At 36.0% G+C, this 26,108-nt stretch overlaps 2 protein-coding genes across 2 annotated transcripts in view; both read left to right on the top strand.

Moving 5' to 3' along the window:
• LOC122035812 (protein SUPPRESSOR OF QUENCHING 1, chloroplastic-like) overlaps window positions 1–14,709 on the top strand; it is a gene marked incomplete at its 5' end in the record, with an annotated part of 50,848 nt that extends 36,139 nt beyond the window's left edge. Inside the window, 5 exons of the mRNA XM_042594929.1 lie at window positions 7,635–7,727; window positions 11,835–11,871; window positions 12,614–12,861; window positions 14,127–14,276; window positions 14,394–14,709. Of these exons, the coding sequence (XP_042450863.1) occupies window positions 7,635–7,727; window positions 11,835–11,871; window positions 12,614–12,861; window positions 14,127–14,276; window positions 14,394–14,555 (690 nt within the window). The remainder of the gene's footprint in view (window positions 1–7,634; window positions 7,728–11,834; window positions 11,872–12,613; window positions 12,862–14,126; window positions 14,277–14,393) is intronic.
• Window positions 14,710–15,206: 497 nt separating this feature from the next.
• On the top strand, window positions 15,207–25,384 carry LOC122035826 (nifU-like protein 1, chloroplastic). The gene is made up of 3 exons (XM_042594955.1): window positions 15,207–15,614; window positions 24,769–24,902; window positions 24,995–25,384. The coding sequence occupies exons 1-3, from the start codon at window positions 15,266–15,268 to the stop codon at window positions 25,181–25,183; spliced, it is 672 nt and encodes a 223-aa protein (XP_042450889.1). The 5' UTR covers window positions 15,207–15,265; the 3' UTR covers window positions 25,184–25,384.
• The last annotated feature ends 724 nt before the right edge of the window (window positions 25,385–26,108 follow it).

Consider the following 26,108-nt stretch of genomic DNA (forward strand, 5'->3'; position numbering starts at 1 on the left):
GTTTCCAGCACACTTCCGAAGTTCCGTTCTTTTGGGTGATTCCGGCCAACCGAAATAAGGCTCATCCGAATCCAATTTCCGGCCTTCTCCTCTAGCAGGCTTCCGTCCCGGCTTTATGTTCCTCGAATGTCGCGCACGTTCTTCTCGCCCACCGGTGTACTCTTCCGCAGCTCTCTCGTCCTTCGGACGCACCGAGCCCGTCGGCTCCCTGCCCGTGCCGTCCTTCTCGCTAGCTGCGTCTTCCGCTCGACTTCCTGTGCTCCTAAGCTCCTGCACACTTACACACAGGGATCAAATAACAAACAAGACCTAACTAACTTGGTTGATCACATCAAAACAACCTCGGGGTCCAACATTTACTCCTTCACATATTAATAAGGTAAGAGCTTTGTTAGATCAAGTCTCACTTGAAGAGGTAAATATTGAATACTATCAAATAATTTTCATTTATAGTTTTTAAATAATTATTTCTAATTAGATAGGATATTATTGAATTAGAGGATTTTAGTCAAAACCTATTGATGAATCTAGAGGACTTTGATCGGACTCATTCTAAGTCATATGGGTTTACATGACTCACGGGAGTCCAAATATGCTCTCGTTTATTGTTTTTAGACCTTCCAGATGGCTCCAAACGATTTAAATTTTTTTATACATAGTGGTGCTGGTTTGAGAAGATCAACAATAATATGGTGCTGATCCTTGGAAACCAACACCAAGCTTTAGAACCCAGGAGGCCACGTTGGTGTTGGTATAGTAAGACCAACACCAACATGGTGTTGGTTTACGTGGTACTAGTTTATGAAAACTAGCACTAGGTTGGTGCTGTTCTTACTAAACCAACACCAAGGTCCGTGCCACTTGGCACGCAGCCATAAATTCTTGTGGGAGTATTAGAATCGTATTTGGAGGACATATATAATGTTTAGACATTCACCTCTTCTATCCCATTGTAAAATATCAGAATTCCAAGCCCCCAGGTCAATCAATGGGTTTTAGTCAAAATCCATTGATGGACCAAGATGACTCCGATCGGACTTATTCCAAGTTCTGTGGGTTCATCTGACACTATATATAGATTCTTTATACAAATTCATAATTTACACACCATATATTACTGCAAAGACTATCACAAGTGGTATTGAGAAGGCCATCACGAATTCATCTATCAAATTGTAACTTAGATGGTTTAGATACAAAATAATTATTTAGATGTTAATGTAAAATAATCAGTTCTATGTGTTATCATCCCATAAAAAACAGTGTACAAGGTTAAAACACTGGATGAGAATTGTCATAGTGGAAATTTGAAAGCTGAGTGATGCATTATCTTGTTCCCAACTGTAAATCTGTAACTCTTCATGTGCCTTTGTGTGAAATTTAGACTTATCTCATAATATAGTGATTTAGTGTATTATAATACCAAAAATGCACAGTCGTATCTATAAACAAAGAATTAGTACAAGATAATTAACTATTAAAGCTAATATAATTACTTATGATGAAATTTGTTTGGGAACAGACACTTCTTGACTATGAATGGGTGGGCATGCATTGTCGAATGAAGTTCAGGGTGTCAGTTGTCATAAGATGGTTTATCCATTCTTAAAAATAATTGAATTTACAATCATCAAACATACTCGATCATCAACTAGAAAATATATGGTGTAGTATAAGACATAAAATACTACTTATTACCTGGTTTGATTGCTCTGAGTATATTTCTTTTTCAGTTGTGGTATTATAATGTATGATCTCATGTTTTTATAAATCAAACACTAAAAGGTGATAGTGTTTAGTTGGCTTGTGATGCAATGGATAGAATATGTATCTGAATCTATTATTGATATTGGTTTGAACTGTATGTACGAATGCGTCAGTTCCCATCACAGGGAACATAACAATAAACTTTATGGTTAAAAGAAAAGGAAACTCAACCTATAGGGAAGTTAGGTACACAGAAGATCGATGGGCGGTAGGCACGATCACTACGCTTCACCTCATCAGCTAATATAGTAAGATAAACATCAATGCATTCCCAGTTGGTCAATATATTCCAGTCGAATATTGTTAACAATGACTTCTTGTATAATAAGATTGCATATGTCGACCATACTGGCTGTTTTGTCAAGTTGCACCATAAAAAATAGCGAATAAGCAATCAGTCTTGCATCAAAGTGGGACAAAAGATCAATCTAGGAGAATAAAAAAACATTATTGAAAGAACAATTATCTACTTTAACTTCTTAATCCTCTACACTGAATCATCAACAACTGGATCCAACTTGTTTCCATATTAGTCATAGACTTGCTTGACGATTTTGTTCTTCTTCTCATTGAGGACTTGAATTGGATTATTTTCCGTTTCTTCAATGTTTAACATCAATTTGTCAGTTACTTCATGGCCACTAACAATATCTTGTTGACCACCCATTTCACTCCCACCCCTCTCTGGTGATTGGGTAGACTCTACATAAACTAATTGATTTTCAAGCTTCTGGCTTTTGCCCTTCCTTTGATAGGAGACTTTTTTTTTTAGCACCAACGTTTCTTTTTTTACCAACACCGGTAGGTCATCGTAGTGGTTCTAACATGATTTCTTATGTTGGTTGGGTGCCTAGATGCTCTGACTTGGACTATTCGACATTCTTTTGTAGTTAAACTATTACATTCTCATTTGCAGTAATTATCGATTCTTTTGAAGTTATTGATACTGATACATCTATTCTAAATTTTTTTTATGTCTGTTTGTTTGAAGTCCATTTTCAGATCATATAGCAGACATCTAATGTATTGCATTACAAAGAAGTTATAATTATTATTGTAAATAACATGAGCAATTTTGTGTTTCAAATTTAAGTTAAATTTATATATTATACTTACCTGACTTTTTGTTATAGATAATTAACTGTGATACATACCTATTTGTTAAAGGGATGGTAATATTTTAATTCAGGATGGATAACAAGTTTCTCACGAGATTTTTTTTTTTTAATTCAGATACCTATAAGAATGAAATAGAAAAACTGCAATACTAACATAAATAGGAATATTGTATTTTCACTAATGTTTCAAAATCTGACAATGATTTACCATTATGCTCATGAGAGTTGTAATGATTGAAAGTCATTATTTTTGTGTCAATAGATAGTAAGTGAAAGTGTGCATAACTTGTCATAATAGGTATAAAAATATAACCCCTCCCTCTACCATATCGGTTTTTATGATTTGTGTCGTTGTAGTCTTCCATAAAAATTTTGATGTTGATTACAATTGTGCAAAGAGATATATAAATAACCAATTAATATAACATATTCAACTATTATATATTATCTTATAATTTAAATTCCTTACCGTGAAGCTGATTGAAAAATATATAGAGTTGTTGTATGATCTATTAGATGAGGAGGTCTCTCTAAACAGAATTCAACAATAGATATTAATTAACTTCCCTAAAAATATTAGCATTTACACTAGATAATAAGAAAACATTAGTTAAACAAAAAAGTATACCTGCAAACAAAATTAATTATTTTAGATAAGGTAAATAAATATTAGAACCTGTGAATTTTTAAACTTGTGACAGTATTAAATTAACTATATAATGAGGATACTTTAATTTTTTCAATGTATTTAACAAGGAGGTTACATCTTCATCTTATTTTTTCTTCTTGGGAGTTTTAAATTGTTTCTTGACATACTACCATAAATAAAAAAAAATGTAATTAGTGATTGAAATCAAACTTACTTCAATGGTTTGCAATCTTATTTTGTTAAGTGTGACCGTTCTTTCAACCTTTTGGGCCTTTTTTCAAATTTTCCTCCGGGAATTGAGATAATCTCTCCCTCTTCTTGCATATCATACATATCAATTTTGCTTTTCCATAGTCAAAAATAGTTTTTGCTCCTTGTCCTGTGATGTTCTCAGAAGGCTTGCAGATTTCTATCTTGCTTCTCTTCTTCTGAGGTAAAAGTTTGAATAACATAAGACTATCAATAGGAGTATCCCTGTAATCATAGCAACTTCGATCACATCCTCTCCTAGTTCTTGTTCTAGAAACAACTGGTTCAGAATGAGGATCCACTACAGGGTCGCTTGATTTAACAAGATGCCCAATTTTTCTATTATTCTAAGTAATTCTTTCACCCTTTCATTAATAATACAATTAGAGCATTCACTGTCACTTGGGCATCTATCTGGCTTCTATCATGTACCGATGATGTCTCTAATGGATGTGTTATATCATCGAGGTAAGGGAAATTTTCTACCAATGTAGGGACTAGTTCAGTAATAACCTATCAAATTTGAAATAATAATTTAGAAACTGCAAATGAAAGTTATTTGATAGTCTTTGATATTTACCTCTTTAGGTGAGAATTGGTCTAACAAGTGCTCACCTTATTAATATGTGAAGGAGTAAACCTCTACTTATTTATTCGTGCACCTTCAGTATTATATGCTTTCTAGATTGGGACATGTTTCAAAAACCATGTCTGCTTCATTATAAGAAATCTTACATACATAACAATGTCCATATATAAAATCACAAAAACTTACAGCTAAAAAACTTCCCTTTAGGTATGGAACTGAAGTGGTCATTTGGTATTCCTGACTTGATGAAAAAAAGACCTCCGTCGGTAGGTAGGGAGCAAAAAATTGTTGAATCGCTTCAATCCAATTGAATCTACCTAGATTTTTAAAATCATCTACAATATCTACAAAACCTAATGGAACCTTATATGTATTAGAAGAAAATAACACACAAATAAATATATGCAAAATGTATATTTTACAAAATACTAAAGCATCATCATCTACTTCAACTCTATGAAAATAGACTTTAAGCAACTCCTCAGTTCTTGATTAGTAGATTCTTTTTTATTAGACAAGTGAGCGAGAAAGAGGTTACTCAATGCATTAGTTTAGTTCATAGAAATGGAAGCATCTCTATCTGAAATATCGAGCAATTTAGATATATCTCTTCTAGTGAAAGCAACTGGGACACCTGAAAAATTAAAATGATTAGTTTTCTATTATGTGCTTCTAACTTTCAAAACTAGAAAATGTACCTATAAATATAAAGGTTTGAGATGCTGAATCCCAACTCTGAAATATATTCACTAGTAGATCACGAATTTGCTGAATATCTTGTACGTCCAAAAAAAATAGTAAAAGGGAACTTTTTAATGATCGCTTTGTGTCGATCATGGTTTAAAATTTCGACCCGTGCCGAGGTTTCGGTCTCAGGCCGGAACGATACGGTTTCGGTATCGTATCGTGCCGTGCCGATATAGTTTCGGTATTTTTTATTTATCTATAATAATGATAAGATAAATATGATTATTGTGTATATAAAAATAAGTTGTATATTGATTTATTATAAGTTCTCAATTATTGAATAATTTAATATTGTTAGAAAAAATAATTAAAAATAATTTTATTTAAATAGAATTGATATATCAATAATTCAAATTAAAATGGAAGTATCTATAATAATAATAATAATAATAATAATAATTAATACAAGATATTATTTTATATTAATAATAATTATATAAATTAACTATTTTTTCATTTAATTAATTATTAATTAAATAATATATATTTTAAATAGTAAAAAATATCAAGTAAATTTTTTTTAAAAAATTAAAAAAAATCAGAATATAAATATAATTTATTAGAATTTTTTTAATTTTTTTTAAATTTTTTAGAATTTTTTTACATTTTTTTTAAATTTTTTAGAATTTTTTTACATTTTTTAAAAAATTTAAATGAAATTAAAAATAATAAAAATATATTAGAATATAAATAAGAATTATTATATATTTTTTAAAATTTTTAAATGAAATTTAAAATATTATTTTTTCAGTATATTAATTAATAAAATTTATTTAATTTATTTTAATTTTAAATATATTTTTTATATATTTTATTAGGATAATTTAACTAGGTTTATAAAAACCTTTTCGAAATATCACACATGCTCTACCCATCCTCCTTAGGAATTGTTTAAATTAATAAAATAAAATAAATAATTATTAAAAACAGAAAAAAAAATGCAGTAGCGTACGCGAGATCGCGCCCGCCCGCGATCGATCTCGCGGGGGCGTCCGGCGAAGTTGGAAGCGTCGTTGGACGCCTCCGGCGGCGCCGAAAGCGTCCGGCGACCCTGCCGAACGCTTTCGGCACCGCAGCAGAAGGCGTCGCGCGCGACGCCTTGCGCGACGCCTTCGGTGCCGAAGGTATCGCGGGACGCCGCCGAGGCGTCCCGCGTCTCCTCCGGCGCTGCCGAGACGGGGACGCCTCCCGTGCCGGTTTCGGCCGCCCGGCGGAAAGGTAAAAACCGTCCGTGCCGGGCGGCACGGAACGACACTTCAAACAATGGTGTCGATCATGTAAACGAATAGACACATAATCTTGTCCTTTCATTGTTGGATGGTAAAAAAAAAAACCTATTAAAGTGACCTAAAATATTGATCCATTGGAGTTTATGACTAATATCAACTGATAACTAGAATTATTCAAAATATTTATTATTAACATGAATAAACAAATATACATATTCACAAATAATGGTTCTAACACTATCTTTTGACTTTTTTGTCTTTATCAATATGTTGGGTTGGTGTTAGTTTTCTTATTGCAGTACCAATGTTGATTTTTCAGACAGACATTGAACCACGTTGATCACTTCTCTATTTTTTAAAATTGGGTGGTGCTGGTTTTCAAAAACTAACATCGACGTCCCCATTTTTGAAAACCAGCACCATCATGTTCAAAATAGTCTAGGATTTGCTTTCAAGGTGGTGGTGTTTTTCAAAATCAAGCATCAAAGTGATCTCGTTGTGATTTTTAAACATATTCTTAGAAACTACGATGGGTAAAAGATAAACACTGAACATACTTTTGCAACACCTTCTTACGCCATTCTGAAACACTGGTACAAAAAGGAGAGGAGGGAAATGACCAGTATAGTTTCGACAAAAACCCTACTCACTTGCCACGAGCTGAGAGTTGAATAAAATGACCTGTCTATGGTCGGAACCGGGGGAAGAGAGGAGCGGAAGAGAGGCGAAGAAAGAGGTGAGTGAAGGAAGAGAAAGAGCAAAAATAGGCTCGCACGAAGGAAGAGGGGGGATTAAAAAAATTGGGTTTTGGCCGCGTCAGGTGCCCACGTCGGATGTCGTCCATGGTCGCTCACATAAGGGTGTGCATGATGTCAAAATTATATATATATATATATATATATTCCCTAATAAAGCTTGGTGTGTATCACATTATTGTTGGTAAAACCCTGATTGTCATCTCTAATTTGGTGTGCCCATGTGGTTTTGGATTCATGGTGACAAGTGTGATACCCAAGCAACAATATCTTGTGATTTGTGCAGGTCAAGTTGCAAAGTGGTCCAGTAATCTACAGCTTCTGACTCCAAAAATCATGTTTGTTATTATAGGCAAAGAATATACCAAGTATTAAAGTGAGATCTATGAGTAGCACCCACTTACTGGCTAGTGTTCCTTTTGGGGTGAATAACCATGTAGTTTCAGGCTTGGGTTACGATTGTTTGATAGTAATTATTGTTATGTTTTTTGAGATTTTGAGAATCCTAAAATGCTTATATTGTATTAACAGATCAAGAAATTGGATCCGACTACCAGAAAGGTCACAACATTAGCTGGTACTGGAAATGCTGGGTTTAAGGATGGTCCACCTCAATTGGCTCAAGTATGGTATCTTTGTGCTTTAGTATAATCAGACTTATATGACTGTGTTAAATATTTCTGTTAAAATTAAGATGTTAAAAAAATTGATGTTTTGACAATAAACTAGTAGTCAGATAAGAAGACAGATTCTAGAACCTGTTTGATTGGTCTCACAGCTTATTTATAGAAAGCAGTTTTCATATTTCTATAACAAAAGCCAGAAATAATTTTGATTTTTTTAAGCTGAGTGAAAGTCGACTTAGAAATGTCATTTCAAGATTGATCTGTTTGGATCTGGTACTCTCCATACCCTTCACTATTTGCTTCCACTTTTTTGGGTTATCAACACTTCAATGTTTCTTGACTACCAATACTATTTTTGATTATTAATAAGTTATAAATAAATATATAAGAGTGTAAATGGCTGTTACATAGGACTGTCATTGTTTAGGATTTCTTGTAATTGATTTATGAATATAATGAGGAACATGATTGTCATCTCTGCTTAGGAATTCTGGTAATTGATTTATGAATATGATGAGTAACAGAGATATATGCAAAAGATTGAAGAAAGGTTATCATCTTCTCCATGATAGCTTTCATTGTTGTCTCTATAGTTGATCACATGGACTTCTCCGTAGTGTCTTTTCCCACCGTCTTCACACTCATTGTTTGTCATCTTCTTCAAAGCAAGTAGAGTTGCCATCTTCAAAGTCATTGCACATCATGTGGTGAATGCCTATGATTTTGGGAAAATCCCACTGAGGTAAGATATTATTTCTAGCTGCATCAAGAGTTTGGTTCAGTATGACCCTAAGTCATACTGTATAATGAAAAGAGAGGGATAGATATGATCACTTTAAGGGGATCAACTTCAAATGCCTAAGACTATTATTTTAGTAGTTTGACTAATCTAGACATCAAAGGGGGGCATCTCTTGTGTTCTATAGAAAATAAAGAAATAACTTACTCTAGAGAAAATAAAGGAACTAATTCTCACTGGATAGGCAACTGAAATTTATCCCTTTGAACATATATTTCCACTTCATAATTATCTTTCCCTCAAGGTCGAGCAGCAATAAATTACAAAAGGTTTTTATGAATAGTTTTTTATTTCCACATGTTTCTAAATCTTGTAGTGGATTTCTTCAGATTTCCATTGAACAGAATCAAGGCAATAGTGAACCTTGCACTGAATCGAGCATATTAAGGTATCCTTTAGATTGAGTGAGGGCAGACAAACAACTTGTGTCCTGTCTTTGTTTGAGCTGAGACAAGTGGGTCAAGACATCTGCATCGAGTGATCATAAGAGAATGCCTTGTGTTGAGGCTCCATTGACCTGAGACAGACACGCAACCTGAGTGAGGACAGGAAAACACTTCCCACCCAAGTCTTCATTGAATGGAGATGGGCTGTTGAGATTTCCTCCGGGTGGAGTAGGCAGAGAAAATCTTTCCATAAGCCTTCATTAAGCAATCAAGGGTGTGTTGGGACTTCGATATTTGTAATGGCAAAGCAATACTCTGTGGCAAGTCTTCCTCTAGTGAATGTTCACATAGTGATGTCATTCTGAGGGAAATAATTGAGGCCACGAACCAGGATAATTGAGGTCACCCTTGATGGATTGTGGCAATCATAAAGTTTAAACACCAAGGAAAATGTTACATTAAATATGTACTCACATGAGGAGGATATGAGGTGAGATAATGGATTTGACACAGGAGTATTACTAGTGCTTGCCTATGTTGGAAATGGTAGTTGCTGGTTTTGCAAAAGATTGCAATTGTGGAATGGACAAAAAAGCTTGCAGTTAGGTTTTAGTGCAAAACATAGTGAGATTGTCACATTATTGCAATAAATGGCTTCTTCTAACAGCACTAATAAATGGCTCCTTCTTCTGTGGTCATTAAAATTTTTACTAATTTTTCTTCATTTCCCCCCTAACTAAGCCTTCTTAAAAATATTATTTTAACTTGCTATTTAGATTGCTTGATTTTGGCATCCAACTTAATCTGGTTGGAAGCCTCTTGTATGTTGGTCAAATTTCTTTTTTTCATATCAAGTTAAGACAATGCAGATTTTGTATAATAGTTTTTCTGAATACTAATTTTTAAATAAAATAAATATATAAATTAGGGAACTAAAAGGTTAATCATTAAGAGGAGAAATTGTGTTAAAAAATCATGATATTAGGTGATTTTTGACGTTACTGATGAAGATCATCTTGACGTGGACATAGTATGTTATGTCATAAAAGGCTGTGTTGATGGATCATGTGGGGCCAAAATACTACAGAAGTGAGGGGGCTGTGAAAGTTAGTGGTAGTGTTGTGATTATGAACTCGGAGGCTGATCAGTGTGGTGACAGCATTGTCAATGGAGCTGTGGCATAGAAAGTCAACAGCGGTGGAGAGTATGCTAACTATTAGGACACTAGGTCCCACCTTAAAAATGAAGCAGAAAGATAGGGATGATCCCTTGCAGTATTTTGACTTCCAAATCCCTTATGGATTTGATTTGTTGACCTAAAAGAGACCCACAATGTGATAATTTACAAGCATATATAGGGTGAATTGTCTATCCTGCGTCCATAGGGTTGTCCGCTTCTAGGGGGTTGAACCTCCAAATGCCTCAAGGGTATACTTTTCAAATTTTCTTTAACTAAAAGAGATGAGTCGTTGAATCACTACCCTTTTTAGGGTCATATCAAATCCTTTCCCATCCCTGATTTTATTTGTTATCTGGTAAGTAGAAAACAAGCACTCATGGAGTTAGAGTAGCAACTTGATGTGCTTAGTGCTGTCTTTTGTAGATGGTATAAGGCATCATCAGCACTATAGTAAGTGACATCATCCTCTAGTGTTAGCAAAAGGTAAGTTTCACCTCTGCATTCAAAGTCCTAGTTGTCCATTGATTGGTTGTGCCTCGACCTCTTCTCCTTTGTTCAATTAGAATTAAATTAAGTTCATATTGCATTGCATTGTTAAGCACTCAAGCTATCGCAAATTAGTTTGCTTAAATGTTTGAGCATATCATCTTTTGCTGATATATATATAGAGAGATGATACACCTCATGCGTGACCGTGAGCAACATCTGACGTGGGCGATCTGACACAGGCAAAACTCAAGTTTTTTAATCCCTCTCTCATCTGCTTACAACAACTTATATCTCTTTCTTCTTAAATTAAAATAAAATTCTCTCTTCTCTCTCTTATGATTGCATGCAATAATCTTGCTATTGTAGCAGCTACTATAACTACACAGTAGCTGCCATAACGTTGTAGCAGATGTGTAGCAGCTACACCACCTTTAAAAACCAGCAACACAATAATTGTTGCATGCAATCATAGGAGAGAGAAGAGAATTTTATTTTAATTTACGAGGAAAAAGAGAAAAGTTGTTGCATGCAGATGATAAATTAAAATATTTGGCCACGTTAGATTGCCCACGTCGGATTTTGCTCACAGGTGCGTGGAAACTGTTTCAGGTCATCTTTTTGATCAACCTTGTTTAGGAACATGGTGATTTTTTAAAATCAAAGTAGTTCATCTTGTTGAGTTTTCATCATTATCATACTAGAAGAGCACACTAGCTTTGTTCAATTTGAAGATGCACAACTCTGTTTGTTCTTTGTGACAGTTTAGTTCACCTACATGTCTTGGACATATACCTCAACGTAGGTGTTTGATTCCAAGCCTCGCATCATATGTTGGGTAACCTAGCATGCCTCACATCACAACTCTACACTTTTTTCTCTGTGACAGTTTAGTTCACCTTCATGTCTTGGACATATACCTCAACGTAGGTGTTTGATTCCAAGCCTCGCATCATATGTTGGGTAACCTAGCATGCCTCACATCAGAAAATAATAATCACTCTCCATTGTCACTTCAGTTAAATGACAATCTCGTTAGTTAAATATATTGGATATGTTGCTCTTGGGTAACCTAGCATATCCTCGCATCAGAATGTTTTTCACTTCAGGCCAATCTAATGTTGGGTTTGTTTGATGCAGTTGAATTTTATGTTGGTCTGAAGTAATAAGAATCCTCTCTTGTTATCATTAAATTCAAATCTCTCATTAACTTCTCTCAGTTTTTTATCTGATATACTTGCCATGTAAATGCAGCTATCTGAACCTTCAGGAATTGTTGAAACAGGGCAAGGTAATTTTTTTCTTCTTTTTATTTGGATGAATCTCTTTAGTTTCTGCATTCAGTTAATCGAAGCACACAAACAAAAAGGACAGTCTGGTGTACGAAGCTCCTGCTAATACGGGGTTCGGGGAGGGTCTATTGTTTGCATTCTTACCCTGCTTTTGCAAGAGGCTGTTTCTGAGATTTAAACCCGTGACCTCAGTCACACAGCAATGCAGTTAATTGAAGCAAACTTAACTAAATATCATATATGAGATTTTTCTCTTGATGAGTTGGTAGAATTCTGTTGGGCAACCCTGTCTTTTACTTAGCTATAGTATGGCATAGCCCTAGTAACCTTCATTCTTCCAGCTATATTGTAATTTTTAAGTGGGAACAATATTTTTAATTAAATAAACCTAAAAACACTTTTGTTAGTGTATAGTATTTTTGTAAGATTTCCACACAATGCCCAATCATCTACCAAAATTACTGCTGCTAGTCCATATCAATTTTCTAAGATGTCCTCATCATGATATTGTAATGCTGGAAAATTTTCACCTTTCAATTTTGGAATTTTTTAGCAAAAGTATCAATAACTATAGTCTGTACTCCATTCTCACGAGCTCCTAAAGGATCTAGTTCTAGGGTTGTTTTATCTATTTAGGCTTCCTATTGAAGTATTGGATCCGCTTTGCACTCATCTGGTATTTAATTGTTAATATCACTAGTAAATTATCATTCTTCAGAAGTTCATTATCAAATTTTGCAGGAAAGCTACTTATTGCTGATACAAACAATAACTTTATAAGATATATAGATCTAAATGAGAAGGATCCTGTGGTGCATGCACTTGAGTTGAGAGGAGTCCAACCTCCCTCATCAAAGTCTAAATTACCAAAGCGCCTGAGAAGACGCCTGTCCGCAGACACAGATATTATCAAAATTGATGGTGGAACCTCAACGGAAGGAATCTTCAATCTATCAGTTTTAGTTCCTGAGGGTTACCATTTCTCTAAGGTTCTCTTGAACTCTAAGAATGGTGTTTCTTTTCTCCTATATATATTATAAAGTGGTTTTCAATTATTCATTCACTTAATTTGTTGTCATCTATACTTTTGCACACTTGTCCGTTGGATGCAAATGACCCTTGGTAAAGACGGGGCCTCAAAATGCTATAAATTCACAGAAACACTAACTTTACACTCAAAATATTCACCTTGGAGAAAAGGACAATTATGTTACTCCACTACTGGAGGTGCCAGGATGCAACTTATATAGTCTAGAAATTTACAATGTAAAGTTAAATACCTTATTTGAGATTTACAGCAGATATATGCAGCGCAAGAATGATTGTCCCAACAGAGGAATGTCTAGAATCATCACTTTTGCTGCATAAAATCCAATCTTTTTGTTATCTGGGATAATAAAATTTCTATAATCATGCTTTGGGACTTTGCTTCACACTAGAAATTATTTTCAGCATTTTACAGAACTGCGTAGGTAACTTTGCCAATTATCCAAATCACGGACCCAACTTTCAAAATGACCAAATCATATACCCAACTGTAGCAATCAATTAGGGTTTTTTTTTTTTAAATAGACAGATTTTTTTAAAGACGTATTCATATTCTAAAAATCATTGCTCAATCGGACAAAATTGATTGATGGATCTAGAGAGCTTGGAATAATATGGAACCAGATTTTATGTGTTCGTCTAATTCTCTTGATTATATTCGTGCACTCAAATATCAATTTGATACAATATATTAAGAGCAATGATAGAGTGTTTGACTAATGTAAGAACAATTTAGTGTTTAGACTAATGTGATGGATTATATGTATGATACAGATGTTGATAGTAGTGGCAAAGATGCGTTGAATTTTGTACCAGAACAGTTGCATAGAAGAACTTTTTGAGTCCTTAGATGAATCAACACAGTACTTATAGATATTCAGTTCTGGGATAGCAAAATCTCATAATCTTATCAGTTTACTTGGAAAGAAAGACTGATTACTACATTCATGTCAGTTTATGATATGATTGTGCATTTCCTTCGGGTAGTTATTGGTTTTCTTTGTCAAGTATTGCAATTAACTAAGTTGGGAGCTTTACAGTAGTTGGGACTTGAAGTTATCACTGGTTGCTAGGAAATTTGTCTTCCCAATAAAAAAACCGCTTGGAGAATTGTGAATGTTGGCAATTCCAAATATTATAAATGAAGAGTTGTTTTTTCTTCAATCTTCGAGATTGCTCCTTATATTGTTTTTGCATATAATTGCAGGAAGCTCGTAGTAAATTTGATGTAGAAACTGATCCTACAAATGCAATTAATATTGAACCAGTAACCGGAAATCTAAGTCCAGAAGGATCAGCTTCCCTTAAATTCAGGAGAAATTCTCCTTCAGCAGTCATGGGAAGAATAAACTGCAAGGTACCCTATGCAAAAGTTTTATGCTTCTCGGAGAAAAAATTATTCAATCGCTTGGAGAAATTCTCCTTAAGTGATTAAACAATGAATATTCCCTCTTCCGTTTTTTTTTTTTTCCAGATTTACTACTGCAAGGAGGATGAAGTCTGCCTGTATCAGTCTGTAGCCTTTGATGTCTCATTCCGAGAAGAACTAGAATCCACTCCACAAGTAGTCAAAATTTCTTACACTGTTACACCTAAATCTCGCTCGGGTTCTTCGCCTATGATTCTTAGCAAGTAGAAACTTTTTTGGATGCAAGAGAAACTTAGTAACGATCTGGGTGTAAATGTTGGTTTCATGTTGCTAATTATAAATATTCAAAATGTGTATGTACCTTTGGGATGCATAACCAAATTAGTGATGTTTCGGGAGTAAACCGATTTCATGTTGTTAATTATGTCTACTGACAAATGTCTATAGTTGCAAATTAATGCGATTATTTATCAGGAAAAAAACATAAAAATTATTTAGAAATTTCAAGTGGTCATTTAATTTTTTTTTTGAAGATGCATAGAATAAATATAAGAATTCGGTATGGTCTAGGGAAAATGGATTTACCAACCAATTCGACTTGAAAAATATTGGATTAGGGGCTTTTGGGTTGGGTTTAGATTGAGAGTTTTTGAGGATCTGGGTGGATCTGAATTTAGGATTTTAAAAATAAATTTTAATTTAGGATTTTAAAATTAAATTTTATTTTAAAAATTAAGATGTTTTATGGAGGAGGCTGAATAATCCCTATTGGGAGGGAAATTAACCATAACGATCAACAACCATCTGGAATTTTTTTTCCCGGAAAAAAGAATCCCGATTGTTTTTTTTAATAATAAAAAAAGACTCGTTTTTTAATACTCGATGCTCTAAGATATTTGGTCGCAAGAAGATTTTAAAAAACAGAACGTCAATAAGAGCCCACCAACAACAAACACCGCAGAAACTCAGAAGCCGCGATGGAGTCAATGGCTGCCGCTGCTGCCCTGTCGAAAGCACCCAACCTTTCGTGTTCCTTCCGCCATCACGCCGTCAAACCATCGCTGATTTGTTCACCCCATCACCGATCCCTGGATGTCCGCCGCGGGCGACGTCGTACTGCCGGGAGATGGGCTTCCTCCAATACTCCGTCTACACCGTCGGCGGCTGAGGCTCAGGCGCCGGGGCTCTACTCGGCCAAGGTGTATGAGCTCACGAAGGAGAACGTGGACCTGGTTTTGAACGACGTTCGCCCCTACCTCATCTCTGACGGTGGCAACGTGGATGTAGTTTCCGTGGATGACGGAGTCATCTCCCTCCAGCTCCAAGGTCGTACGTACCTCTTTTCCGATTGACCCTTTTTATACGTCGATTCAATTCCTTCCCTCGCTGCCTTGGATAAGTGGCAAAAAAGGGGAGCCTTTTGAATATTGATTTGTTCGCAAGGGGAAGATCGGTTTTGATACTTAATTCAGTCGTTCTTTAGTGCAAAATTTTCAAAAAATTGAAGCTTATTTGTTGACATATTTGTGGTTCTTAACTGCTAAGCATCCCCCCGAAAGTAAACAACGGAAGAGCCACCATGACAATTGGCTAGGGCTAGCGTTCTTATGGAAAGGGGCTGATCACGAACGCCGCAGGTGTGCAATCGATTCTGGTTAGGGAAAGCTAATTGGCACCTCTCGTATGAGTAGCACGAGGGCGCTTATGCCCCGCCTGCTAGGCCAATCTCATCTATCAGGAGGTTGGGTCAGTCTTTGAGCTTTCTTAAACCGGCAAGCAAGGGATGAATTGGAGGGGAGATGCTTCCTTTTAGGAAAACCCAGTGGGAAAAACGTGCCTTGATGATGATGATTTGATGATGATGTCGATGATCTTGTGCTACATAATAGCCTACAGAAGGGTTTGTTGTTCCTACCTCTGGAATTGCATCATGGTTTGTTATCACTGAAGCCCTGCTAATTCTGACTAAAATTGTGACGCCGGGCAGGATAGAGCTGATGAGAAGAGAAAAATTGAGAAGACTAGAAGAAGAACCTCCAAAAAGAAAACTTTTTATTAATTCTAGAGGGTTGATCCCTTAACATCTAAACATTATTCTTATATAAACCACAACCTAAGACACAAATAAGGAGAGAAATTACAATTCATATCTTAATTCCAATATTGTAAAGAAAGGAAATAGATTTTTATTCGAAAAAGAAAGTAATTAACTTAACGATTTTAACTCAAATCAAGATGCGGATCAAGACAAATCATCTCTAAAAATACCAGAAATATGAAAATTATCCTAAATATCTAAAAAAATAAAAAATACCAAAAATAGCAAAAAAACCTGAAAAGGGTTCAAACGGTGGAATTTGGGACTGAAAATTTGACGGTTATGGTTTCACTAGTAACAAATGTAGGTTTCGAATTTTGCACATATGACGACGGACAAAGCCTGATTCCGAGTCTCGAGTCAAAAGTTATGACCGTTTGAAGTTTGAAGACTCGTATTGGGCTTCAACACAGGTTGGGCCTGCAACAGTCTCCCCGGCTTAAAAAGAACTCGCCCTCGACTTCAGATTAACTTCATTACCATTAGTCGAATAAGGAGTTAGGTGCTTCATGTTGAAGAGATCAGAAGTCTTCAGATGACTAGGAAGGCGCAACCTGTAGACATTGTCGTTAATCTTCTGTAGTATCTCGCACGGTCCGATTTTTCGATCCTTTAGCTTAATATATTCTCCAACAGGGAAACGATCACTAGTCAATACGACCCAGACAAAATCTCCAATCTCAAAAAGTACTTGTTGACGATGACGATCGACCCGAGCCTTATACTTAGTATTGCTTTCCATAATTGTTGCTCATGAATACCTTGAGTATGCTCTGTCATCTCATCTACTTGAGGACTAATTCACCCTACGCGTGGAACAAGGCTAAGTCTAGAACTCCTGATGGATTTCGGCCATAGACACTCTCAAAAGGATTCAATCCCATGGTTCTATTTTTTGATCTGTTGTAGGCAAACTTTGCTTAAGGTAACGCTAAGTCCCACTGCTTTGGTTTAGTTCCTGTAAAGCATCTCAGAAGATTGCCCAGACTCCGATTTGCCACTTCGGGTTGTCCATATATTTGAGGGTGGTAAGCACGGCTAAAGTTTAACTGTGTTCCCAATTTCCCCTATAAGCTCTTCCAGAAGTGACTGATGAATTTGGTATCTCGATCTGAAGTCATGAACCGAGGAACGCCGTGTAAATCTCCTTGAAGTAAAGATGGGCAATTCGAGCAGCATCCATAGTCTTCCTACAAGCTACGAAATGCGTCATCTTTGAGAATCTATCAACGACAACAAGAACTGAGTCCGAGGCTCATTGGGTGCGGGGTAATCCCAATACGAAATCTATGCTGACATCGAACCAAGGAGCTTCAGGAACGGGTAGGGGAGTGTACAAGTCTGCATTAGTTAGAACCCCCTTAGACTGCTGGCATACAGAACATCGATCAACAAAGTGAGTTACATCGTTGGTCAACTTGGGCCAATAGAAATTGGCAGAGGTGAGGGCTAACGTTTTATCACATCCAAAGTGTCTTTTATTATGAAGCTCGCTCATAATCTGCTGCCTTAGAGAACAGTCTGGAATGCATAACTGCAACCCACAAAACATATAACCATTATGCAAAATAAAATCATGTCTGTAACTATCATGCACCTCCTGGAATATCCTTCCGAATGATGGGTAAGCTGCATACATATCTGGAAAAACCTCAAAGCCTGTAACGTTAGTACTCATGATTGTGAGTAATGAAGAATGCCAACTCAGGGCATCTGCGACACGGTTCAGACTTCCAGCTTGGTGCCTTAGTGTAAAGGTGAACTCTTGCAAGTAAGCCACTCACTTGGCATGCCTCCTGCTCAGTTTGTGTTGACATTAATATACTTTAATGTTTCATGATCAATGAGCATAATGAATTCCTTCTGTACTGACATAATGGCATAGAACTCCAATGTCGTAGGTAGAATAATTTTTCTTAGATTCGGAGAGCTTTTCGTTGAAGAAAGCAACTGGTCACCCAGATTGACTCAGAACACCCCCGATACCTATGCTAGATGTATCATAATTGACCTTGAATAATCTGTCAAAATCAAGTAGGGCCAGGAAATCAGGTAGGGCTAGAACTGATGCTTGGGTCATCCTTTGTTTGAGTAGTTGAAAGTTAACCTTTGCTTCTTCAGACCACTTGAAATCCCTTTCCTTGAGACACTCGGTGATAGGAGCAATCAGAGTGCTAAAATTTTTGATGAACCGACAGTAAAAAGAAGCTAAGCCATGGAAGCTTTTAACATCGTGCAAGGCCTATCTTTGTTTGATCTACATGTACACCATCAGTAGACACAATAAAGCCGAGGAAAGTTACTGATGTAGTAAAGAAAGAGCTCTTCTTCTTGTTTACAAATAAGCGCTCCGTTTTCAGCTTAACAACATGGAGATGGTCGAAGTGTGATGCCCATGTCGGATTGTAAATGAGGATGTCGTCAAAGTATACCACCACAAACTTTCCCATAAAGGGCCGCAAGATCTGATGTAGGTACCGGGCGTATTGAACAATCCAAAAGGCATGATCATCCACTCATAATGTCGTCTTCCATTCATCACCAAGTCTTATTCTGATATGGTGTTATCCACTTTTAAGGTCAATTTTTGAGAAGACCTTAGAACTGGATAGCTGATCCAACATGTCATCCAAGCGGGGAATTGGAAACCTGTATTTCACTGTAATCTTGTTGATGACTCTGCTATCGACACACATACGCTACGAGCCATCTTTCTTTGGTACTAGTAGGGGAGGAACTGCAAGGGACCCATGCTCTCTCGGATGTGTCCATTTTCCAATAACTCCACCTGATACTGCAATTTTTCTGCTTCCTTATGGCTAAGACGATAAGATGGCTGATTAGGCAAACTTGATCCGGAACAAGGTCAATCTGATGTTGGATATCTCGCATAGGAGGTAGCCCAGAAAGAAGATCCTCCGACATCAGCTCATTAAAATCTGCTAGCAGCTATTGTACTTTAGCTAGTAACTCAGCATCCATGGTCAGAGTAAGGCTTTGGCATGGTAGCAAAGCATATACAACTCCTTACTCCACTTCATCTAAAGACCTGGATATAGAAAGCGGATTAGTATTTTTAGCTATCGAAATTCGATTAGTTCCTTCCCGTCGAGGAGCCAACACAATTTTTTTCCTTTGATGTTAAGGGTATAGGTATTCTTCCGCCTATCATGAATAACACTGAGATCATACTACGAAGGTCGCCCCAACAATATATGACATGCATCCATGACCACAACATTACACCAAGCACTATCAAAATATTTGCCAATTGAAAAGGAAGCGAGGCATCGTCGGTCTACTGTTACCTTACTTTCTTTATTCAGCCAAGATAACTTGTAGGGTTTAGGATGACGGTCTGTCTACGACCTCTGCAGATATTGCATTCTCACAACTGCCACTGTTGATAATCATCTTGCAGACTTTATCTGCGATGGTGCAGATAGTATGAAAAATATTGGTTCTCAACCAATCGTCCCCCGAATCACCCTTGGGACTCTTACAAATGACCAAAGTCTCATAACCATTACTATAAATCACTTCATCAGATGCTTCATACATCGGATCACCAATTGCGGTTATATCTTCTATTACTTCTTCCTTGATCAACAAGTTTTTACCCTTTCAGCTGTCAGTGCACGCTGAAAGACCTCTGACACCGTCGAGAGTGAATGAAAACTGAGAGCATTTTGCAAGGCCAAGCGCAGACCCCCTAAGTAATGTGTCACTCGTTGCTCCTCTGTCTCAGATAGGTCATTTCGGGTCACCAGCTGGCAAAACTCTTTTATATATTTGTCGATCGATCTCACACTCTATCTTAATGAGTGAAGTCGGTGGAACATGAAGGCGCTGGGAATTCCGTTCTGTGTAAATTCCCTGTACAAAAATTTGTACAAGCACAGAACCTTTCCTAGCAACCCACATGCTCGATCAGATATGTGTTTGATCAATCAAGCAAGTTCTTGATTAATCAAAGCACACCTTGATCGAAGCACAAGATCGCTGGCCTCTTGTGTTGGCATTCAAAATTGATACGCAAAATCGATACAAAGAAAAACGAAACTAGATACGCAGTGGAATTAAAGAACTAATTGTACCTTTCTTCGTAGCTAAAGACCTCAAGATCTTCTGCCGTATTTCTCTCCTCTTCTTGGACGTCGTGTGGGCGACGATCTACCAAGACAACACCACCCTCTTTTCTTCTCTTCCAAAACCGCCGATCACAAAAGAGTCGCTAGGATGGGGCACATTCTAATCTTCTTCCTTCTCTTCTTCTTCCTCTTCTTTCTCTTCTTCCTCTTCTTCCCTTCTTCAAGCCGCCGGCCACCAAGAACAAGAAGTGTCGTCGGCCCTAGCTAGGAGAGGAAAAGGGGCGGCCCTTGGTGGAGGTGGCGCCGACCCTAGGTGGGGTTAAAGGTGGCACCGACCACAAGGAGAAGAAGAGGGAAAGGGGGGAGGAGAATAGGTTTGTGCTGCCGGCCCTAGGAGGAGGAGAGGGGGCGGCAACCACAAATAGAGAAGGAATTATGGAGAATAAGAAAGTTAGGTTTTAGGGGTCACATCCTACTCCTTTTTATAGACTCGTCGTCGGTTACAAGGAAAGAAAAATTAACAAAATTTTGTTTGGAAAAAATCTAAACAAATTTTGTTAAAACAAACCAAGTTAAATTAAACTAAACCAAGTTAAGTTAAACCAAACCAACTTAAGTTAAATCAAACCAAGTTAAATTAAACCAAACCAACTTAAGTTAAATCAAACCAAGTTAAATTAAACCAAACCAAGTTAAGCTAAACCAAACCAAGTTAAACCAAACCCGGTTATGGATGGGTAGATGCGAGACTTTATATATAGAGGCTACAACAGGGACCTAGAGGAGGAATTAGTTTAGGTCACCCGATGGGCTTGGGTTTCCCGTGTTCGCTCCGAACACCCAACTCAAGTCCATCAATAATAACTCATACCACTAAAGGGTTATTATTGAACTACCGCACCAATCCCATATTACAATATGGGCTCCTTCTTATTATGAGTGCGTTAATCTCCCCGTGTTTAAGATATCATATGTCTGTTAATTAAATGAGTTACTGACAACTCAATTAATTAACATCTGATTCCAAGAGTAGTACCAGTCAACTTTATTATCATGCCGGACTAAGTCCACCTGTAGGATTTACATGATAATCCTTATGAGCTCCTCAAGGGGACACATCAGCCTGAATAATTAGGACACGGATTTCTTCTACAATCAACAACACACCATATAAACAGTACTATTTTTCAACTCATCAGGTCTATTGATTTAACGAATGAATCTCGTCCATTGATAAGTTAAAGAAATAAATACTAAGTATATGTGTTTGTTATTATATAGGGATTAAGAGGACGCACATCCATAATAACAGAGGTTCTGTTCTTTTATATAGTTAGTATAAATCGAACAACCTCAAATGGTCTTGCTCAATACACACATAGTGTACTAGTGTAATTTTATAGTCAAGACAGACTAATACCAAATTACACTACAACCGTTCCAATGGTTTGTCCCAATCCATCTTGGTTGTGAGCTACTATTTATAATTTATAAGGAACCAATAACATGATCTTCTGTGTGGCACCACACATCATGTTATCTACAATATAAATTAAATGGACAACTGCATTGACATATATATAAATATAAAATGCAGACATTTGACCAAAGTGATTCTTATTTCAAAATATTTCAAAACAGATGTTCATACAAAAGCTAGGCTTATAGTATACATCCCAACAGAACAGAGTCTGGGTGTAGGCGAAAGGAAGTGTTCCTTCATGTTTTCTTTCATATCTTCCTTGACAATTATTTGAAATTTACCTTGTTTGTCTCGAGAGTGCCGAATCTGTTCCCACCATGTTGATGCTCGCCCTTTGAGTCTGATGACAATTAACTTCACTTTCATCCGATCTGGAACTTGCTTGTAGTTGAAAATCCGTTCTACTTTGTTGATCTAGTCACTGAAGTTCTCTGGCCTCAATTCGGGCAAATCTCGTAATCCAAAGTCTTGAGCAGGATCCTCTCGTCCATGGCGTTCTTGAGGTGAGTCTCGTCGGTGATATGAGTTCTCGAAGGAAGACTCAGATCCACGAGCTGAAATCTCACGATCTTCGAGATCTCACACGACCATACACTGGGTTAAATCTGCAACTTGCCTCCGTAAATCCTCAATCGTCATTATGTCCTGGACTCTACGGCCACGGTGCTCAGCTTCTTTTGTCGAAGCCTACCTATTGTTGCGACCGTGACTACGACCATGACGACCTGCTATTGGATTTGTTGATGACCTTCTCATGCTTTGATACCAACTAACACCGGTCAGGATAATGATTATCCTGCGGGTTGAGGAGAAAAGGAAAATTGAGGAAAAGACAAGAAGAGGAACCTCCAAAAAGGAAACTTTTTATTAATTCTAGAGGGTTGATCCCTCAGCATCTAAATATAACTTTTATATAGACCACAATCTAAGACTCAAATAACGAAAGAAATTACAATTAACAGATCCGAATTTCAATCTTATAAAAAAAGGAAGTAGATTTTTATCCGAAAAGAAAAGTAATTAACTTAACGATTTTAACTCAAATCAAGATGCAGATCAAGACAAATCCTCTCTAAAAAATATCAGAAATATGAAATTACCCTATATATCCAAAAAAAATAAAAAATGACCAAAATAGCAAAAAGGCTCTGAAAAGGGTTCAAACGGTAGAATTTGGGGTTGAAAATTTGATGGTTATGGTTTCACCAATAACAAATGTAGGTTTTCGAATTCTGCACGCGTGACAAGAGACAAAGTCTGATTTCGAGTCCCGAATCAAAAGTTATGACCGTTTGAAGTTTGAAGGTTCATATTGGGCTTCAACATGGGTTGTGCCTGTATCAAATTGGTTCTAAGTATTCAGTATCTTAGCTCATAACTAAGCCACTAGGAATGATTTCTTGAACATATAATGTGTATATGCAATCTTTTATAAGAAAATAATTATAGATGATAGTTCCAAGTTAACACAAGGAGAGTTGTAGGCAATAATTTTAGGTCTTTTCATTTTGGTACTTTGTGTTTCACTCAATTGTTAATTTTGATGATTTTTTATGGTAGTTCACATGAATCATGGTGTTTACATTTCTCGTTAGTAGTTATTTTTTATGAGATGATGCGTTGCTTGGCGTGCTTGTGATAATTTATTGTTTTCGATATTACAATGAATTTGTACCTCTTTTTTTCCTCCTGGAGTGGAAAGTTAGGTAATCATTTCTTTGTTTCTGAAATCTAGTTGTGTTATTGTGTAAAAGCAAACAACTAGAAGGAATTGGAAGTTTTTCTCTGTGAGACTCCATCTAAAGGTTCAGATGGATTCATTGTAGGAACTCTCTATTGCCAACTAGGAGCACTTGCTTCAGCTTCTTGTGTGATGATTATGGACTACTCTTAGCTTCTTTTTTATGTTACAATAGTTTTGTTTTCTTTCAGCAATACCCTATTCATCTCACAATCTTTTTTGTTTTGCTACAAGGATTTATAGTTGGTTTTGAATTGCTTTGTGAGTAAATTCCATATAATCCTATACATGAGTGCATAAAATCAGACAAATCTGGCTACACCAAGGAATACAAACCGAACAGCTAACCAGGCCTAAATATCAGGGTTTTCATTGCTGTGGCATTGCATTTCAGATGATTAACTTTGAGTTGCATCTTTCGATATCATCATTATAAGCTTTGTTAGTCATAGCAATTTAGGAGTGGCCTAGATGGATTTTCTCTCTCTAGGATATATTACTACCAATAGTATGTCTGTTCTCATCTTATCATTTCTTGAAGCTATAACATATTGCCATAGATAGTTGCATTGTTGGTTTTATCTTTTCTAGTAAGTTCACACATCTATGAACATTGGACTAGCCCCTTAACTTATCCAAAAGGTAAATAAAAACCAAAAAAAAAATGGACTCATCCCATTTTGAATATTAATTAAAAATTAATGAAATCCTCTTGTAACCTTTGAATTCTTTTTACAAAGAATATATATGTGACAAGTATACTAAAGTTTAATTTTAAAAGATTTTTAAAAAAAATCATAGAAACTCAAAATTCTTTGATAGGTAGTGAGAAATTATTATTTTTTAAAAAATCTAAAACTCAACTATACTCAGAAATCAACAAAATCCACTAAAACCCAAATTCGACCTGCCCTGTTCATGACTCTTTTGGATGTATTTTTTTTCTGTTTTATCAAAAATGTGTTTCGACTATGAATTCTAACCTGTGATATTCAGGTCAGGTTTTCTTCTCCATTCTGCACCTCTCTATTCTCCCAACTAACATTTGTTTCTTTAAACAATAACAGGAGCCTGTGGAAGCTGTCCTAGCTCAACAACAACCATGAAGATGGGCATCGAACGAGTTCTAAAGGAAAAGTTTGGCGAAGCAGTCAAGGATATCCAGCAAGTTGAGGAGGCCAATATTGAAACAACTGTTGAGGTAGGTAGTAACTTTTGTAAAAGGGAAAGAAAATGATAAGTGAACAAATAATTGGCAGCTGCTGATTTTTTGTTGTTCATGTCTCACATCAGGCAGTAAATAACCATTTGGAAATATTGAGGCCTGCTATCAGAAACTACGGAGGTAGCATAGAAGTGGTTTCTGTAGAGGGTGGAGATTGCAGCGTGAGGTACAGCGGGCCAGATTCTATAGGCAGTGGCATCAAAGCAGCCATCAAGGAGAAATTTACAGATATCATCAATGTGGTATTTGTTAACTGAATATAAATTGAACTGGAATCTCTGGAAGTGGCCGATGCAAACTACTGTTATTTTTGTTGTTTCTAAGATGTGAAACTGGAATAAAACATGTATCTATTACCATTTTGAAAGTTCTGATTCTTGCAAGTTCCTCAGCCATCACACTATCATGTTCAGTTATTCTTGTCATGAAGTTTTTCAATTTAGGGAAATTCATTAGCAGACATATTTTGTTGACAGTGTTTTGAACGTTGTTGTTTGTTTGTGATAGGTTTAGATAATTAAAGGGTCTTGGCATCTTAAATTTTCATAATGTTCAAGTTTAGCTGTGAAAGTTAATTTTAAAAACAATTAATACAATACTGAGAGTACCAATTAGTTTAGTTAGTAGTCTCAGGAGTTGTTGCTTAACTACTTTCATATACATTTCACCAACAAAAAGTTCTTGAAATTAACAAACAAATTGTTTCTGATTAAAAGATCTTTCTTATTTTAATTTTATATTACAATTTGCACGTGAGTTTGCAGGATGATAAAGATTTATAAATCGTTTATATTATTCTCGTTATTTTTTTTTTTTAATTTATTTATCAAATTTGGCACAAACTCTCTTTTTCATTTGGTGATAATTGTACTTTTTTCGCATAAAAGTTTAAAAAAAAATTGCATTTCAGTTTTATTTAGAAATTTCATACCACACTCATAATTTTATTATTTTTAATATTTTCCAAAGATTTTTTAGTTTCACTTTTATATGTTTTCACATGAAACAATATTTTACGTCTCATTATAAATTATTATCTAACAAGGGAAATAATTTTTATCTAATTAATATAATTTATTAAGTTAATACTATATTAGCCACTTGATTATTACTTTAATCGGCTATATTTTTACAATATATTTTTATTATAAATAAATTAGTTAAAGTAACACAAATATCAGC

This window comes from Zingiber officinale, unplaced genomic scaffold (assembly GCF_018446385.1).
Source record: "Zingiber officinale cultivar Zhangliang unplaced genomic scaffold, Zo_v1.1 ctg113, whole genome shotgun sequence".
NCBI classification, from domain to species: domain Eukaryota; kingdom Viridiplantae; phylum Streptophyta; class Magnoliopsida; order Zingiberales; family Zingiberaceae; genus Zingiber; species Zingiber officinale.

What these genes read in the sequence shown, in the direction of transcription:
- LOC122035826 (XM_042594955.1), top strand. Translation starts at nt 15,266, where the DNA reads ATGGAGTCAATGGCTGCCGCTGCTGCCCTGTCGAAAGCACCCAACCTT. An exon ending in CATCTCCCTCCAGCTCCAAG is followed by an intron (nt 15,615 to 24,768) that starts GTCGTACGTACC and finishes AAACAATAACAG; the next exon opens with GAGCCTGTGGAAGCTGTCCT. An exon ending in ATATTGAAACAACTGTTGAG is followed by an intron (nt 24,903 to 24,994) that starts GTAGGTAGTAAC and finishes GTCTCACATCAG; the next exon opens with GCAGTAAATAACCATTTGGA.